We start from the raw sequence: 20,222 nt of genomic DNA on the forward strand, positions 1-20,222 counted from the left end.
ACATAAACTATTATATATATAAAACATAAAATAAATGTAAAAACTATCTCTGCCTTTTTCTGAGCCTGTCACTGGAAAGGCGAAGCCACTCTTTAATTATCTTCTCAGCTTCAGCCTCATTTGGAGTGGGGAGCAGCGGGTTTCTCATTGCTGATACTGAAAAAAAAATCGGATTACAAAAAGAGTAGGTATATGTAGCTGTAACATTAGACATGAGTAATAGAATAAATAGTCTCGCTGTATTAAATGAAATTTTATTCATCCCAATGACTCAGTTTCTTTTTTTTTTCTCCAGTGAACAATTTAAGACAATGTACAATACAAAAATATGAAATATAACAACCCATTCAACTAATTAGCACATGGAGGGCAGTATGCAAGTGCACAGCCTTTGCAGAAATATTTCTTACACCTGCAGCACACAGTATGTGTTTTACAGTCCTTCTTTTGAGGGCAGAACTGACATCTCTTCCTCTTACTTGCCCTAGCTGGGGAAGTGGCTGTGGTAGCTGGATCCTCAGGTTGATCAGGGGCTCCTGCACTCTGAATAGCTTTCACAACTGCTGCTGAGGCTTCTGTGTGGGGGACATGCTTCCTTCTTTCAATGAGTGGAGTAACAAGTGCCTTTCCTAGCTGCTCCAGGAACACCCTCCTCTTGTTCTGCTTACGAGACATCCAGGTCGGGTTGATCTCTCTCCAAATCACAAAGGCATTGTAGGAGGAAACATCAATGATGTTGTGGAAGATGACCAGGGGCCAGCGGGCAGTCATTCTTCTGCAGCTATCTGTTCCAATCACCTTATCTAGGTTGTCCACACCTCCTTTGTTGCGGTTGTAGTCTAGGATGATGATTGACTTCCTGTCCTCACGATCGCTAATGTCACCATCTGCGTGCAGTGTGCTCAGAAGAACTACATTCTTGTTTTTCTTTGGGAGGTAGGAAACTGGAGTGGTGGTGGGCGTGAAGGCAAACTTTGAGGAGAAGACCTTTCTCTCCTTTGACGCAAGCAGTGCAGGTGGGAGCTCAGGCTTGTTCTTTCGAACTGCACCAACCATGGTGATCTTCCTCTTCAGGAGCTGCAGTCCGAGTTCATAAGAGGTGAAGAAATTGTCACATGTCACATTGTGACCCCTCAGTCCCTCTGTCACATCAAGCACAACGTTTTGTTCTGCATGCCTGCCGTGTTGGTCATATGCTGCTGAAGACCATGTTATTTTGCCATTTTTTGAAAGGAAAGTCTCTCTTTTAGCTTCAGGGTTTTCTTCTTCTTCTGAAGATGATTCATCATGCTCTGGGTTGTATTCCTCCCCATCTTCTTCTTCGGATACATGCTCCACTTCCTCTTCTGAATCAGAGTTGTCTTGCTGGACATCTGAGAAAATCAGCTCTACAGCCTCTTCAACGCTATAACGCACACTCATGGCTTCAGTACAGACAGAATTCTGGGTCCTGTTATCTGCAGCACCTTTATAACCTCTGGAAATAAACAGGTGGTCTTCTGAAGTCTGCGAGAACACCACCTGATTACTTCTGCTACTGATTGATCTGAGACACAACTAAAACATTGTAACATTCTGTGGGTTGTAAATAACTCTGTGACCTTGATTTCAACTCTATTTGCCTCACGGGTCATTTTGACCCGAAGACCACCTTTGTACCTTTTTTTGTACAGCTTACATGGAAATGTGAATAAAAGCAACATTTCACTTTTTCTATTGTTGGGGCCAATCTAGGAAAAGTCATAAAATTTCAAGGTAAAAAAATAGCATTTAGTGGATTTTTGGGGGGGTTTTAACACAGTGGCGGGTCATTTTGACCCGAGGACAACAGGAGGGTTAATGCCATTAGACTGCAATAGCTTGTCATCTTTTAATAGAGCTATGAATTTTTGGCATATTAAACAATTCCACATGAGAATGGTAAGGCATTCATCTAGGATTAAAGACTACAGCCTATACACCATATAAAGACTACTGTACTCTGTTAATCAATGGAAGATCACAAAAATATCCATCCAGCAATGATCCTGTGGTTAGAAAATGACTACTGATTATGGTCTAGTGGACTAGAAGGTGCACAAACAAGATATCTTAAGTCAATATACAGAACTAAAAATTGTTGACAAAAATGTTTATACTTACAGACAATTGTGTCTTTCAGGTGTGTGTTTTTGATGGCCGTTTTCTCTCCTCTGCCACACCAGTTCAACTGCACAGCTAGTTGAGGAGCAAACACTTTGCCACAAATCCGCCACACTGTTTTTTTTAAGTGTTTGCCCCCCAACCAGTGACAGTTTTGACACCTGAAGTTGACAAAAATATTCGGTAAGTAATGTACATGCAATGTACAATATATATATATATATATATATATATATATATATATATATATATATATATATATATATATATATATATATATATATATATATATATATATATATATATATAGTGTGTGTGTGTGTAAGGTACAGTAAATTACCAATTTTTGCTTGAAGATCTTGTTTTGAAGATGGACTTCAAAGTCATTCAAGGCCTGAATGCTTTCCAGTGGAAGTCCATCTTCTTCCTCTTTATCTGCTGGTGCAGGTGGCATCTTCAGGCTGCTGTTACCCAAAAAGGGGCCTCTTTGGGTAATAACAGAAGTGAGATGCTGGACCTGGAGCTGCAGTTCCCCCAGCATCTCTAAGATGGCCCTCTCTGCTGCTGGGAAGTCACATAATAATATCATGGTTATTCACACATGTTTATTAGATCAATAAATAAGACAATTAAGAATTTTATAAAATAGAATTTACTTAAACTTACGTGTGCATTGACCCGGCACTAGTCGGCCTGTAGGCAGACGGACTCTAGGTGCGTTAGCTATTAACACCAAGGACAGTATATTGGTCTACTCATAAGTATTTAAGTATAACAATAATAAGTGAGGTTAACCACAAATATAAAGTCACTGTAATTTGTGCAGTGCTGTTATCTTACCTGGTCCTGCTGACAGAATGTCACAGTGGCTTTCCAAACCAACACTTTGATTGTCTTCTGTCACTTAAGGAGAAAGGTAAGCACTTGGTAAGATTTAAGTTTGTCTTCTTAAACATGCTGAAGATCTATAGTGAAATAAATTTTCTATTAAATTATTAAGAAACATTTTAGTTAATTGTAATGTTAATGACTGTAGAGAAACCTTACTTTGTTCTGTGATGGTGGACTGTCCATCTTGACTGAGCAATTGGATTTGTGACATCACTGAAAGCAAATAATTATGCATGGGTGATTAAACTTTTTATGAATTTGTAAGGTTATGTATATTTCTCTATTTGTTTTGATAAATACTTATCAAGCAGGGGGTTTCTATGAATAGCATATATGACAAATGTGATTTTACTCTGCTGTGTTGGTTCAGTGAACCAAGCATCCTGAATTCTTCCCTGATAGGACTGGGCCTTTGACATCACTGAAAAAAAGAAATAGGTATGTACTATATTCATAATTTAAATTTGTTATTCTAAGTTTGTTTTATTGTGGACTGAAATTAAAACTGCACTTCAGAACTTTTATTAGTTGGACAGGATAAAAGGAAAAAAATACTGTAAGCTCTCTTAAATCTAGTCATTTCCACAGCATGAAACATTTTTGTTCCATTGCTTAATTGAATTTATTTAAATATGTTAAACTTGTTTTATTAATTAGTAGGAGAATATCTCAGTTTCAACATTTGATATGTTTTCTTGGTACTATTTTCAATTAAAAATACAATGTAAATAATTTGCACATCATTGTATTCTGTTATTATTTATATGTTGCCCAGCATCCCAACTTTTTTGGAAAGTGTTGTAATGTTTTTATATATTTAATTTCTTCATTTTCAATGAACTTTACCTTGTCTAGATTCTGGGAAGGAGGTTTCATCCGAGTATCCCTGAACATTTGTCTGGAAGCACTCATCCTGTGACATCACTAAAAAATCATAATTTGGTAAGTACACTGTCCATTTTAAAAACCTGCTTTTTTCAATATGCGTTTATGCGTGATGTTTGAAATACTAAGCTTCTATAAATATGATGGAACTGAAAAAAAATGATTTTATTTTTCTCTGGGCATTGGTTATATTATTATAGACTAGCTTTGCACTGCTTAGTCCTCAAACAGTTTAACAAACACATTCTTAACAGTATCTAACTAATTATAGTGAATATTAACAATCTTCAGTATGAGATTTCTAATAAACGCCCAGTAATACTTGTGGAAATGTGAAATATCATAAGCTTTAAAGCCAGTGTTGTGTTTTAAAGATTTGCCAGGCTTTTCCCAGTCTTTCAAACTATATTTTATTCAGGCAATGGAATGAAAAGATTTAAGTCTTCTGAGCTATTGTGTTTCCTAAAATTTAAGGGGCCCTATAAGGTGGTATAAGTATATGAACAAGATTCAAAATGTATTTTTATTATTATTTTATCAAAATAAGGCTGAGGGTCTTTTTTGTTTTGTTTTGTTTTTTTGTTTTTTTTGGTGATGTCACAAAAATGCCAGGCGCATGTATGTATCTGTTCAGCCTTCAGCCATTTAGACCCATCTAGTCCAGCTCAAGTTGCAAAGAGTGTTACATCTTGGACTGTTTTGTTTTTTTTTGGGAAGAAAAATACACTAAAATTACTACTTCTGTTTGTTCCAGGATTTCGATGGTCAGCAGGTGGTGGTGGTGGTATTGGTGGTGGTGGTAGGGAATGCACTGTTTTCTTTTTCATTTTGAGATTCTGTTTTTGAGGGCTGGGATGCCATTTTGCTTGAGACTTTTCAATAAATTCAAATGGCTTTTTAGGTCTAAAAAGTAAAAGAAAAATCAAATAGAAATCTTCATGAAGTACTACACAATGTTGTGTGACATGTTATAAAATTACTTTCGTTTTCGTGGGAAATCATTGTCTGAATTTAAATCCGAGGTCTCGCAGGATATTCTCCATTTCTGGACGACCTTGTCCAAACAATCTGTAATATATTTTGCATGCAGACAATTAAATGCATAATATACAGTCATGGGAAAAAGTAAGTACACCCTCTTTGAATTTTATGTTTTTATGTATCAGGACATAATATAAATCATCTGTTCTTCATCAGGTCTTACCATTATATAAATACAACCTCAGATAGACAATAACACATAACAAATTACACCATCTCATTATTTATATAAAAAACTAGATCAAAATACAAAAAGCAGTGTGTGAAAAAATAAGTACACCCTTACTGTTTCTAAAGGAATTAAGAGGGTATTTATCAGTCAGGTTCTGCTAATCAAATGATCTTGATTAACTGATGATTAGTAAGTGTGATCATGTCTATAAAATCAGAAGTTTTGGCACTTATTGTGGTCTGGACCATTCAGGTGTGTGTAAACACAATACCAAGTAGGAAAGACATCAACAATGATCTTAGACAAAGAATTGTTCCTGCTGATTATTGTGGGAAGGGTTATAAAGCCATTTCCAAATCTGAAGTTCATCGTTCTACAGTAAGAAAGATCATTTACAAGTGGAAAACATTCAAGGCAGCTTCCCAGTAGTAGACGTCCCTGCAAGTTCACCACGAGATCAGACTGTGCAATGCTCTGAGAAATTGCAAAACATCCAAGAGCTTCATCTAAGACTCTACAGGCTTCGGTTAGCATGTTAAATGTTCAATTTAATGACTGTTCAACTAAAACAAAAAGACTGAACAAGTTTGGCCTGCTGGAAGGGTTTCTGAAAGAAAATGTTCTCTCTTTAAAATGAACATGACAAAACAGATTAAGTTTGCAAAGTTGCATCTGAAATAAACCACAAGATTTCTGGAACAATGTCCTGTGGACAGACGAAACCAAAATTGAGATATTTGGCCAAAATTCACAACGGCACATCTGACAAAAAACAAACACAGCATATCAGCACAAACACCCCATACAAACTGTCAATCATGGTGGTGAAGGGGTGACGATTAGGGGTTTGTGTTACAGTCACAGGATCTGGACAGATTACAGCCGTTGAGTCGACCATGAACTCCTCTTGAAACCAAAGTATTCTAGAGTTAAATTTGAGATCATTTACAAATGAATGGACACAAACCTCAGTGAACTGAAGTAATGTTGTAAAGAAGAGTGGAGTAAAATTCCTCCAGAACGATGTTAGAGACTGATAAAGTCATACAGAAAACCATTACTACAACTTATTACTAATAAATGAGATTCTACATGCTATTCATTCATGGGGTGTACTTATTTTTTCACATACTGCTTTTTCTATTTTGGTCTAGTGTTTTTATACAAATGAATGAATGAGTGTAATTTATTATGCATTATTGTTTATCTGAGACTGTATTTATATAATTTTAAGACCTGATAAGAAATAGATGGTTTTTATTATGTCTGAATACACAAAACCATAGAATTCAAAGAGGGTGTACTTACTTTTTCACATGACTGTACATACAGTACAGACCAAAAGTTTGGACACACCTTCTCATTCAAAGATTGTTCTTTTTTTTCATGACTATGAAAATGGTAGATTCACACTGAAGGCATCAAAACTATGAATTAACACATGTGGAATTATATACTTAACAAAAAAGTGTGAAACAACTGAAAATATGTTTTATATTATAGTAGCCACCTTTTGCTTTGATTACTGCTTTGCAGTAGAGTACATCCGTCCACCTTTTCTGCGCCGCACAAAGACACGGTGGTTGGAACCAAAGATCTCAAATTTGGACTGATCAGACCAAAGCACAGATTTTCACTGGTCTAATGTCCATTCCTTGTGTTCTTTAGCCCAAACAAGTCTCTTCTGCTTGTTGCCTGTCCTTAGCAGAGGTTTCCTAACAGCTATTTTACCATGAAGGCCTGATGCACACAGTCTCCTCTTAACCGTTGTTCTAGAGATGTGTCTGCTGCTACAACTCTGTGTGGCATTTACCTGGTCTCTAATCTGAGCTGCTGTTAACCTGCGATTTCTGAGGCTGGTGACTCGTATGAGCTTATCCTCCGCAGCAGAGGTGACTCTTGGTCTTCCTTTCCTGGGGCGGTCCTCATGTAAGCCAGTTTCTTTGTAGCGCTTGATGGTTTTTGCGACTGCACTTGGGGACACTTTCAAAATTTTCCCAATTTTTCGGACTGACTGTTCTTCAGTTCTTAAAGTAATGATGGCCACTCATTTTTCTTTACTTAGCTGCTTTTTTTCTTGCCATGATACAAATTCTAACAGTCTATTCAGTAGGACTATCAGCTGTGTATCCACCTGACTTCTGCACAACACAACTGATGGTCCCAACCCCATTTATAAGGCAAGAAATCCCACTTATTAAACCTGACAGGGGACACCTGAGAAGTGAAAACCATTTCAGGTGACTACCTCTGAAAGCTCATCAAGAGAATGCCAAGAGTGTGCGAAGCAGTAATCAAAGCAGCAGGTGGCTACTTTGAAGAACCGAGAATATAAAACATATTTTCAGTTGTTTCACACTTTTTTGTTAAGTATATAATTCCACATGTGTTAATTCATAGTTTTGATGCCTTCAGTGTGAATCTACAATTTTCATAGTCATGAAAATAAGTCATAAACTCTTTGAATGAGAAGTTTGTGTCCAAACTTTTGGTCTGTACTGTATAATGTACATAATGTTTATCTAATCAATATTCTTATACATTTTAGATTACCTGAGCTGTAAAGGATACGAGCTTGGTGCTGTGTCCATCCTCTGCTCACATTTGGGACCTCACTGCCTCGGATACTTTTTAGAAGTTTGGCTTTGTCTGTGTATGGAGGCCACCATGATATGCCCTCATGGTACCACTCTGCTGCCACCGGGCTTGTTGTTCCCTCATCCACAAATTCAACCAGTAGGTACATTCCTATCATACAGGGATCTATCATGCTACTCATATGTCATGAAAACTATAAAAAAAAAAAAACTTGATTATGAAGAAGAAAATTTAAAAAAAACTCAGTGGGGATGAAAAGTGAGGTTCTGGTAGCAAATTTCTCATGAACTGGTATGCAGAAGGGGAAAAGATACAAATTTCATCTTATATGGCAAAACAAATGCCTTCTGTTGAACTTCTGAAAATTTGCAATATTCAGTGGCCCCTGAGACCTTGTCTATTAAGTAGATGCCAAGTGTGGCTGAGGAAAGAGGGTATTCGAAGAATGATTCCTGTTCGAGAAAACAGCAGTATGCAATGTAGACCTCATTTCCATGGGAGAAAATATTTTTCACTCTGGCAACTTTGTTGTTGATGTAAATAAAGCTGTTGGCTTCATCTAATCTCAATGAGAAACTCTGTGTCCTCAGTTCGCGATACTGACTGGCTGTTTGGATGGACCTGGGAAGTGGACCACATGCATGAACTTTGTATAATCCCATTCTTTTCCTATTTCGATTCAGTTTTTTGGGCCTCTCTGACAGTCTTCTAATGACCTGACTGAGTGGGAAGCCAGGTTTTCTAATTAGCTTTTTAATCTGGTGAAGGAAAGATTCAAATTGAAATGCACTGAAATTATCGAGTGCACCATGTATTTTTACATCTTGTGCCAAGTGAACAAGGTTGTGTACATTGTAAGACATGAACTTTTCCCCATAGAGCTCTTGAAAGTGTTTCACAAATAAAACCAAAATGTCATTAGCATCCTCAAGATGGTCTCGGAGTAGCTGTTTGATGGATAAAATGAACACTCCCACAAAAAGTAGAAGAAAGTTTTGGTATGCTGTTGTAATGAGTGTGCTATTTAAAAGAACAGGCCCACTGTACAACAAAAACTGCCGGAACTCAGTAGCTTTCCACCTGTCTAACTCTCTTACAGACCTTGGTTGTCGCGAGAATTCCAAGGGAACATTTTTATGGATTTGCTGAAGTCTGCTTGAAAGGTTGTCAACAGTAGAGGCAGGCAGTCTGCAGGACAAAGGACCCCGTAGCCACAACAAAAGGAGCCTGCGCATAACACCAAGGCACACAAGGTGCATATAGTCTAATGGAAAGCCTGTTACCATTTTCAGTGATGTTCTTTGCAGTGGTGTGGGACCATGATGATGTTCTTCATCTATTTGAGCCCTGAATGACTCATCTGTTCTCAGTAAAGCATCAATTTCAGGAAAAACAACTCGATTCTCAATATACTTCCCCTCTTGGGTACATTTCCCACAGCCACTATAGCCAGAGTGACCTTTTATGTTTTTCACAAAGGCACATGCCGGAGCATCACAAACTACTGTGCACAGCCTTAAGTACAGGAAATCTCCTTTGTAATTAAATCCTTTTTCCAGATTAGAAATGTCTGACACAAAATCTTCTAGGAAGGCATCCAGGGATCCTGGTTTTTGGTTGCCACAAAACAAACCTATTATGACTGAGTCATGTTTTGGAAGATTTTCAATAATTCCTAGAATTGGCCAAAACTGTGTGGTGGAACTCTTGAATAAAGGTAAACCATCAATATTGACCTGGAGGTTCAGAAGGTGTGTTTCTTTTATGACATGCTTGTGTTCTTCTAAGAGATGTGTAATAGCTTCAAGCACACCAAAATGGTAATACTGTCCCCCAGCAATATCTTTGCAGGTCATTTTTGTAGAACGAACAGTTCCAAGCAATGTTCTTGCATCATGAGGGAGTTTTGGGTGGTAATCTGCCAGGATCTTTAGGAGACTGTTTAAAGCAGAATGTGTAACATTTTGCTCAACAGCCCATGATGCCAGTCTACTATGCAGAGAGGCTTGGACCTCTGAAACTGAGTCTGTGTCTGATTCTGTTTCTGTGAGTTCAAAGGCATAAAAAAATTCCTCGTTGTCCTCATTGGACAAACAGCCTTTGATATGGACTCCCACAGCCCAGTTCATTTACATAGACAGAAATTAATTGTTCATTAACTCTGGCTTTGGATTTTCTTCTTATTGTCCTATATGAGGGTGTTGTGAAAGCCATACTGAGAATTTAAAAAGACCAAACATGAAACATAAAATAAATGTTTTAAACAGTCTTCTGTTCCATCTTGACAATGGTTACTTACTGGATGCAGATGAAAAACTTCACAGGATAATCACAGAATTGGAAATCTGTTTTAAGAGAAATATATTAATTATAACAAAAACTATAGTATTACTTATGTCATGCTCCGTTACTGTAGAACATAATTGTAGAACTTCACTATTTAAGTTATAACTCAAGTATTTCAAGAACAGAGTCATAATATTTCAAGATTAAAATAATAATTTTAAGATTAAACTTAAAATTTTGAGAATGTGAAATCACTGTGGACTACCCAACAGCATTTTATGGTAGTGTGTGAGGCACACGGAAACATTCTACTAAAAGGCTCAGGTATTGAATCTGCAAAAGAACTGTATTCTAAAATAAATTACACATCATTTACTGATGTTTAATCACAAACCTGACCGAGGAAAGTGTTAGTAATATTATCAGAAAACCCCAATGCAGCCCTAAAGATGGTCATGTGTTTTTACGGTTAGAATTTGGATTTTGGTAGTCCAATGATGCTCTAAATATTACACATTTATTCTCAAACTATTACAACTTTAATCTCAAAATAATTATGACTTTGATCTCATTACGATTTTAAACTTTACATTTTTTGGTCACCATCATAAATATGACTTTAGTATTAAATATTTTGATAATCTTGAAGTAGAGCTTAATCACAAAATATTATGTCTTTCTTGATATCTTTTATTTTGACCCTAACTGACCCTAAAACACTATTTCAATAAACTTCTTCAGTTTGTAAGTTTTGTTTGTTGTAATGGGATTGATGGCAGACGTGGGTGTGGTTAGACCTGTAGCCCCCCTAAAAAGTGAGAAAAAGAAAGACGTGTCTGTTATATTTAGGGTGGACAATGTGTATTTAACTGTTGTGGATAACATACTAGTCATAATTATTTTATTCACTTGGGCCAATCCATTAAATTATTCTGGAGCATTTTCTGAATGTAGGCAATGTGTTCCCAAAACATTTTAAATAGTCTCTAACAAAACATAAAGATTTTATTTGTTTTATCTGTGATGAACAAGTAAACGTAGATTTATTGTAAGAGGTTTTGCCCAGATGGGATTCCACAGCGCTTCTTCAGATATAGGTGCGCATATTTTCTAAGCTCCAGCGCATCTGTTACTGATTGACGCGCTCTCCCTCACCAAAGCTCACTAAGTGTGAGTGATCTTGGCTAATCGCCTCTCTTTGTCTTCCTCCAAGTCCCTGCTATTGTATTGCAGAAGTGTCAATCACTTCTTCTGACCCAGAGTTGTAAGAGTTGGCCAGAGCGCACTGCACATAACAATATTGCATCTCAATTTTTTTTTACCCTTTTAATTAAATCACAAAATACAATATCTATTAAAATGTAAAAAATATTCGAACATTTTATATTATTTACATATTTAATTTGCAGATGGGACATCAATTTAGTCCCGCCCTCAGCTCGCTGGTCCGATCGGCGTAATTTGGTGGTTGGTGGTTCTGGATGTCAGTCAGATCTTTCTCTAAAAGTAGGCGGTTCTTGTCTGCAGTGAGCTGTAAACAGTTAGTCCACGTGTGGGAGCAGAACGGGGGATGGTCGTGGATTTCTCCTCCTCTGTTATCAGATGAGGTGAGTCTTTCATGTTGTTGAACTTTATAAAGTAGTGGCACGTAATTAAGCTTTAAGAAATGTCGGTAATGTGTTAAGTTCTTGTTTAAATGGTAATTGTCCAGTATATGTCAGTGATATTGTGCTGAACGTGAGCAGCCCAGCTGTTTAGCCTGTTGGAGTCAGACACGTTGGACATTTAGTTTAAAGTGTGTGTTTAAACTGTGCCTAATGTTTTACTACTGAAAATCTTAGAGCTTAAGAGAATTTACAGTGTTCCGTTTTGTTGGTGCTCGATGGTCAACTAATAAATCACGACTCTGAGTCGACTCAATGTTAACCACGGCACCACGCATCGCGGACCAAAGCGGGATCCACGATTCCGTTACACTTTACAATAACAACAGTAATCGGCGTAGAGGAATCGACTCCTCTGGCGATCGGTGTAGAGGAATCGACTCCTCTGAATTATATATTTCGAGAATTAATAAAATATTAAACGTTTAATAATGTTGTTCCTTACGGAGCCCCTTAGGGGTCACTAAGGAAAAAAATATATATGAAGAGCGTAATCCGTACCCTCGGTTTAGTAAACCGTACCCTCGGTTTAGTAAACCGTACGCTCGGTTTAGTAATCCGTACCCTCGGTTTAGTAATCCGTACCCTCGGTTTAGTAAACCGTACCCTCGGTTTAGTAATCCGTACCCTCGGTTTAGTAAACCGTACGCACGGATTGTCTGCGCTACAAGTTTTACTGTGCGCCCACACCCCGTTTTACGGTAATACAGTTGCGAAGCATTGAAGAGAATAAAGCATCTTTTTACAGCTGGGGTGATGGGATAGCAAACTTATTAAAAAGTCAAATCAAAATCTTATCAAATGCCACCCCACAATCATAAATAACACGAGTACTTAGCTTGTGATTTGAGAGTATTTTACCTTAGGAATTTTGAATAATAGGATTGCAAACTAACGTAAAGTGAAATGTACAGTATAAATGTCTGAGACTCATAAAGTCAGTAAGTAGAAGTATTCTTTAAGAGTCTGATGGGGTGATTTGATAATAATTTGATTTGCATTTTACTTTACGTTGGTTTGCAATCCTATTATTCTAAATTCCTAGGGTAAAATAGTCTCAAAATCACAAGATGAGTACTAGTGTTATTTATTGATTTATTTATTTATTGTTTATTTATTGTTATTGATTTGACTTTTTAATAAGCTTGCTATCCCATCACCCCAGATTACTACAGTAAAGATGTCTGAAATGTATTCCATTAATAAAAGAGTTAATGCTCTTAAAGAAAAAAGTGGAGTGCTCTGATAATAATTTGATTTGCTTATTTTAGACCTTTCAAATTGGTCTGTAACAATTCCACTTGTTTTAATGGAATTTTAAAATTTTACATTTGAATAATTTTACCATGGTATGTCTTTTGTTGCCTCTATATATATATATATATATATATATATATATATATATATATATATATATATATATATATATATATATATATATATATATATATATATATTTATATATATAGTTGCGAAGCATTGAAGAGGATAAAGCATCTTTTTGCAGCTTAATATACTATATATTAGATATAATAACACACACACACACACATATATATATATATATATATATATACAGTGTATCACAAAAGTGAGTACACCCCTCACATTTCTGCAAATATTTCATTATATCTTTTCATGGGACAACACTATAGAACTAAAACTTGGATATAACTTAGAGTAGTCAGTGTACAGCTTGTATAGCAGTGTAGATTTACTGTCTTCTGAAAATAACTCAACACACAGCCATTAATGTCTAAATAGCTGGCAACATAAGTGAGTACACTCCACAGTGAACATGTCCAAATTGTGCCCAAATGTGTCGTTGTCCCTCCCTGGTGTCATGTGTCAAGGTCCCAAGTGTAAATGGGGAGCAGGGCTGTTAAATTTGGTGTTTTGGGTACAATTCTCTCATACTGGCCACTGGATATTCAACATGGCACCTTATGGCAAAGAACTCTCTGAGGATGTGAGAAATAGAATTGTTGCTCTCCACAAAGATGGCCTGGGCTATAAGAAGATTGCTAACACCCTGAAACTGAGCTACAGCATGGTGGCCAAGGTCATACAGCGGTTTTCCAGGACAGGTTCCACTCGGAACAGGCTTCGCCAGGGTCGACCAAAGAAGTTGAGTCCACGTGTTCGGCGTCATATCCAGAGGTTGGCTTTAAAAAATAGACACATGAGTGCTGCCAGCATTGCTGCAGAGGTTGAAGACGTGGGAGGTCAGCCTGTCAGTGCTCAGACCATACGCCGCACACTGCATCAACTCGGTCTGCATGGTCGTCATCCCAGAAGGAAGCTGACGCACAAGAAAGCCCGCAAACAGTTTGCTGAAAACAAGCAGTCCAAGAACATGGGTTACTGGAATGCCCTGTGGTCTAACGAGACCAAGATAAACTTGTTTGGCTCAGATGGTGTCCAGCATGTGTGGCGGCGCCCTGGTGAGAAGTACCAAGACAACTGTATCTTGCCTACAGTCAAGCATGGTGGTGGTAGCATCATGGTCTTGGGCTGCATGAGTGTTGCTGGCACTGGGGAGCTGCAGTTCATTGAGGGAAACATGAATTCCAACATGTACTGTGACATTCTGAAACAGAGCATGATCCCCTCCCTTCGAAAACTGGGCCTCATGGCAGTTTTCCAACAGGATAACGACCCCAAACACACCTCCAAGATGACAACTGCCTTGCTGAGGAAGCTGAAGGTAAAGGTGATGGACTAAACCCAATTGAGCACCTGTGGCGCATCCTCAAGTGGAAGGTGGAGGAGTTCAAGGTGTCTAACATCCACCAGCTCCGTGATGTCATCATGGAGGAGTGGAAGAGGATTCCAGTAGCAACCTGTGCAGCTCTGGTGAATTCCATGCCCAGGAGGGTTAAGGCAGTGCTGGATAATAATGGTGGTCACACAAAATATTGACACTTTGGGCACAATTTGGACATGTTTACTGTGGGGTGTACTCACTTATGTTGCCAGCCATTTAGACATTAATGGCTGTGTGTTGAGTTATTTTCAGAAGACAGTAAATCTACACTGCTATACAAGTTGTACACTGACTACTCTAAGTTATATCCAAGTTTTACTTCTATAGTGTTGTCCCATGAAAAGATATAATAAAATATTTGCAGAAATGTGAGGGGTGTACTCACTTTTGTGATACACTGTATATATATATATATATATATATATATATATATATATATATACAGGTCCTTCTCAAAAAATTAGCATATTGTGATAAAGTTCATTATTTTCCATAATGTAATGATAAAAATTAAACTTTCATATATTTTAGATTCATTGCACACCAACTGAAATATTTCAGGTCTTTTATTGTTTTAATACTGATGATTTTGGCATACAGCTCATGAAAACCCAAAATTCCTATCTCAAAAAATTAGCATATCATGAAAAGGTTCTCTAAACGAGCTATTAACCTAATCATCTGAATCAACGAATTAACTCTAAACACCTGCAAAAGATTCCTGAGGCTTTTAAAAACTCCCAGCCTGGTTCATTACTCAAAACTGCAATCATGGGTAAGACTGCCGACCTGACTGCTGTCCAGAAGGCCATCATTGACACCCTCAAGCAAGAGGGTAAGACACAGAAAGAAATTTCTGAACGAATAGGCTGTTCCCAGAGTGCTGTATCAAGGCACCTCAGTGGGAAGTCTGTGGGAAGGAAAAAGTGTGGCAGAAAACGCTGCACAACGAGAAGAGGTGACCGGACCCTGAGGAAGATTGTGGAGAAGGGCCGATTCCAGACCTTGGGGGACCTGCGGAAGCAGTGGACTGAGTCTGGAGTAGAAACATCCAGAGCCACCGTGCACAGGCGTGTGCAGGAAATGGGCTACAGGTGCCGCATTCCCCAGGTCAAGCCACTTTTGAACCAGAAACAGCGGCAGAAGCGCCTGACCTGGGCTACAGAGAAGCAGCACTGGACTGTTGCTCAGTGGTCCAAAGTACTGTTTTCGGAAATCAAGGTGCCAGAGTCTGGAGGAAGACTGGGGAGAAGGAAATGCCAAAATGCCTGAAGTCCAGTGTCAAGTACCCACAGTCAGTGATGGTCTGGGGTGCCATGTCAGCTGCTGGTGTTGGTCCACTGTGTTTTATCAAGGGCAGGGTCAATGCAGCTAGCTATCAGGAGATTTTGGAGCACTTCATGCTTCCATCTGCTGAAAAGCTTTATGGAGATGAAGATTTCATTTTTCAGCACGACCTGGCACCTGCTCACAGTGCCAAAACCACTGGTGAATGGTTTACTGACCATGGTATTACTGTGCTCAATTGGCCTGCCAACTCTCCTGACCTGAACCCCATAGAGAATCTGTGGGATATTGTGAAGAGAAAGTTGAGAGACACAAGACCCAACACTCTGGATGAGCTTAAGGCCGCTATCGAAGCATCCTGGGCCTCCATAACACCTCAGCAGTGCCACAGGCTGATTGCCTCCATGCCACGCCGCATTGAAGCAGTCATTTCTGCAAAAGGATTCCCGACCAAGTATTGAGTGCATAACTGAACATAATTATTTGAAGGTTGACTTTTTTTGTATTAAAAACACTTTTCTTTTATTGGTCGGATGAAATATGCTAATTTTTTGAGATAGGAATTTTGGGTTTTCATGAGCTGTATGCCAAAATCATCAGTATTAAAACAATAAAAGACCTGAAATATTTCAGTTGGTGTGCAATGAATCTAAAATATATGAAAGTTTAATTTTTATCATTACATTATGGAAAATAATGAACTTTATCACAATATGCTAATTTTTTGAGAAGGACCTGTATATATATATACAGTATATGTGTGTGTGTGTGAGTGTGTGTGTGTTATTATATCTAATATATAGTATATTAAGCTGCAAAAAGATGCTTTATCCTCTTCAATGCTTCTCAACTATATATATATATATATATATATATATATATATATATATATATATATATATATATATATATATATATATATATATATATATATATATATATATATATATATATATATATATAGAGAGAGAGAGAGAGAGAGAGAGAGAGAGAGAGAGAGAGAGAGAGAGAGAGAGAGGCAACAAAAGACATACCATGGTAAAATTATTCAAATGTAAAATTTTAAAATTCCATTAAAACAAGTGGAATTGTTACAGACCAATTTGAAAGGTCTAAAATAAGCAAATCAAATTATTATCAGAGCACTCCACTTTTTTCTTTAAGAGCATTAACTCTTTTATTAATGGAATACATTTCAGACATCTTTACTGTAGTAATCTGGGGTGATGGGATAGCAAGCTTATTAAAAAGTCAAATCAATAACAATAAATAAACAATAAATAAATAAATCAATAAATAACACTAGTACTCATCTTGTGATTTTGAGACTATTTTACCCTAGGAATTTAGAATAATAGGATTGCAAACCAACGTAAAGTAAAATGCAAATCAAATTATTATCAAATCACCCCATCAGACTCTTAAAGAATACTTCTACTTACTGACTTTATGAGTCTCAGACATTTATACTGTACATTTCACTTTACGTTAGTTTGCAATCCTATTATTCAAAATTCCTAAGGTAAAATACTCTCAAATCACAAGCTGAGTACTCGTGTTATTTATGATTGTGGGGTGGCATTTGATAAGATTTTGATTTGACTTTTTAATAAGTTTGCTATCCCATCACCCCAGCTGTAAAAAGATGCTTTATTCTCTTCAATGCTTCGCAACTGTATTACCGTAAAACGGGGTGTGGGCGCACAGTAAAACTTGTAGCGCAGACAATACGTGCGTACGGTTTACTAAACCGAGGGTACGGATTACTAAACCGAGGGTACGGATTACTAAACCGAGGGTACGGTTTACTAAACCGAGGGTACGGATTACTAAACCGTGCGTACGGTTTACTAAACTGAGGGTACGGATTTTGTCTTCACATATTTTTTTTCCTTAGTGACCCCTAAGGGGCTCCGTAGTTCCTCTCAAACTGAAAATGAAAAATATTGTTTGGTATTTTATTTACCACAACAATCCATCTGTGTTAGCCTCAAAGCTAACTCAAGTTAACCTGGTTAATCTAAAAAGATTTATTTTATTCTGATTAATATACCGGTATATTATATTGTTTTGTCACCCATTATAACATATTAATTTTTCATATCTTGTGTTTTATTTTATTTATTTCCTACCTCTAAACTCTGCTCTGGTAAACTCCTTAAAGCCAGAAATAACGAACTGAGGGTTAAAAACGGCTTTTTATAACTGCGGTAAAGTTAGTTTTATATTCGACATTCGTTTAACATTCGCCATTCCGATCTATATAAATGGTTCAAAAAACACCTAACACCTACTTATTTTACGATTTCTTGCACAGATTTAAGTGTACTACATACTACAAAAATTATTTTATAGTAATTTTGAGGTTAAATGTATTTATTTAAATAAAGATTAAAATGAAACCGCTGATTAAGCATCAACTTCAGCTAAAGCGTTAGGAAGCGTCATCAAACTAACAGAAAAACGTTGGAAACATTTACTCTGCACTTATTACAGAGAAAAAAATCCATTAAAGTCTTGTAATGTATTCATGGATTCATGTCAATCTATTTTTTATGAACACAAAATAATGTATCTCACAACCTACAAACCTTGTTTTATAGATGATACCTTTTATTTTATTTTAATTTATACTTAAGATCAATGAATACGTAATACTTTTATATTGGAACTAAAGAAATCTATTAAACTCTTACATGATTTAATATAAGAAAACCAAACTATTTTTAATATACACATACTAATGTCCCTCACATCCTACAAAAGTTGTTTTTTAAATAATACTTTTATTTTTAGTTTATTTTAATTAATAGTTAAAATCAATGAATACGTAATGTGTGTATAAGAGACAAATCTATTAAACTCTTACATGATTTAATATACTAAACCCAAACTATTTTTATTATACACATACTAATGTCCCTCACATCCTAAAAAACTTGTTTTTTAAATAATACTTTTATTTTTAATTCATTTTAATTTATAGTTAAAATCAGTAAACCCATAATACTTTTATATTGGAACTAAAGAAATCTATTAACTCTTACATGATTTAATATACTAAATCCAAACTATTTTTACTATACACATATTAATGTCCCTCACATCCTACAAAAGTTGTTTTTTAAATAAAACTTTTATTTTTAATTTATTTTAATTAATAGTTAAAATAAATGAATACGTAATAAATGTGTACAAGAGATAAATCTATTTAACTCTGATATAATTTAATATAATAAACCCAAACTATTTTTATTATACACATACTAATGTCCCTCACATCCTACAAAACTTGTTTTTTAAATAATACTTTTATTTTTAATTCATTTTAATTTATAGTTAAAATTAGTAAACCCATAATACTTTTATATTGGAACTAAATAAATCTATTAAACTCTTACATGATTTAATATACTAAACCCAAACTATTTTTAATATACACATATTAATGTCCCTTACATCCTACAAAAGTTGTTTTTTAAATAATACTTTTATTTTTAATTTATTTTAATTAATAGTTAAAATCAATGAATACGTAATGTGTGTATAAGAGACAAATCTATTAAACTCTTACATGATTTAATATACTAAACCCAAACTATTTTTATTATACACATACTAATGTCCCTCACATCCTACAAAAGTTGTTTTTTAGATACTACTTTTATTTCTACTCTATTTTAATTTACAGTTAAGATCAATGAATACGTAATAAATGTGTACAAGAGATAAATCTATTTAACTCTGATATAATTTAATATAATAAACCCAAACTATTTTTATTATACACATACTAATGTCCCTCACATCCTACAAAACTTGTTTTTTAAATAATACTTTTATTTTTATTTTATTTTATTTTATAGGTAAAATTAGTAAACCCATAATACTTTTATATTGGAACTAAAAAATCTATTAAACTCTTACCTGATTTAATTTAATAAACCCAATTTATTTTTAATCTACACATATTAATGTCCCTCACATCCTACAAACATTGTTTTTTAAATAATACTTTTTATTTTTTTATTTTTTTATTTATAGTTAGGATCAATGAATCTATAATACTTTTATATTGGAAGTAAAGAAATCTATTAAACTCTGATATCATTTAATATAATAAAACCAAACTATTTTTAAAATACACATATTAAGTTCCCTCACATCCTACAAAAGTTGTTTTAAAAATACTGCTTTTTTTTTTATTTTTTATTTTTATTTATAATGAAGATCAATAAACCTATAAAACTTTTATATTGAAACTAAATAAATCTATTAAACTATGATATAATTTAATATAATAATGTCAAACTATTTTTAGTAAACACATATCAATGTCCCTCACATCCTACAAATGTTGTTTTAAAAATACTTCTTTTTTTTTTTCATTTATAGTTAAAATTTTTATATACATAATACTTTTATATTGGAATTAAATAAATCTATTAAACTCTGATATAATTTTATATAATAAACCCAAACTATTTTT

At 35.5% G+C, this 20,222-nt stretch overlaps 1 protein-coding gene across 1 annotated transcript; it reads right to left on the minus strand.

Moving 5' to 3' along the window:
* Nucleotides 1-54: 54 nt before the first annotated feature.
* Nucleotides 55-17,923, minus strand: LOC134325376 (uncharacterized). The gene is made up of 12 exons (XM_063007549.1): nucleotides 17,866-17,923; nucleotides 7,685-7,879; nucleotides 4,899-4,986; nucleotides 4,655-4,821; nucleotides 3,880-3,957; nucleotides 3,386-3,454; nucleotides 3,190-3,246; nucleotides 2,983-3,045; nucleotides 2,809-2,865; nucleotides 2,483-2,706; nucleotides 2,143-2,303; nucleotides 55-156 (listed from the first exon to the last, which is right to left on the minus strand). The coding sequence occupies exons 2-12, from the start codon at nucleotides 7,875-7,877 to the stop codon at nucleotides 117-119; spliced, it is 1,197 nt and encodes a 398-aa protein (XP_062863619.1). The 5' UTR covers nucleotides 7,878-7,879; nucleotides 17,866-17,923; the 3' UTR covers nucleotides 55-116.
* Nucleotides 17,924-20,222: the final 2,299 nt, after the last annotated feature.

This window comes from Trichomycterus rosablanca, chromosome 13, assembly GCF_030014385.1.
Source record: "Trichomycterus rosablanca isolate fTriRos1 chromosome 13, fTriRos1.hap1, whole genome shotgun sequence".
In the NCBI taxonomy this organism is placed as follows: Eukaryota; Metazoa; Chordata; class Actinopteri; order Siluriformes; family Trichomycteridae; genus Trichomycterus; species Trichomycterus rosablanca.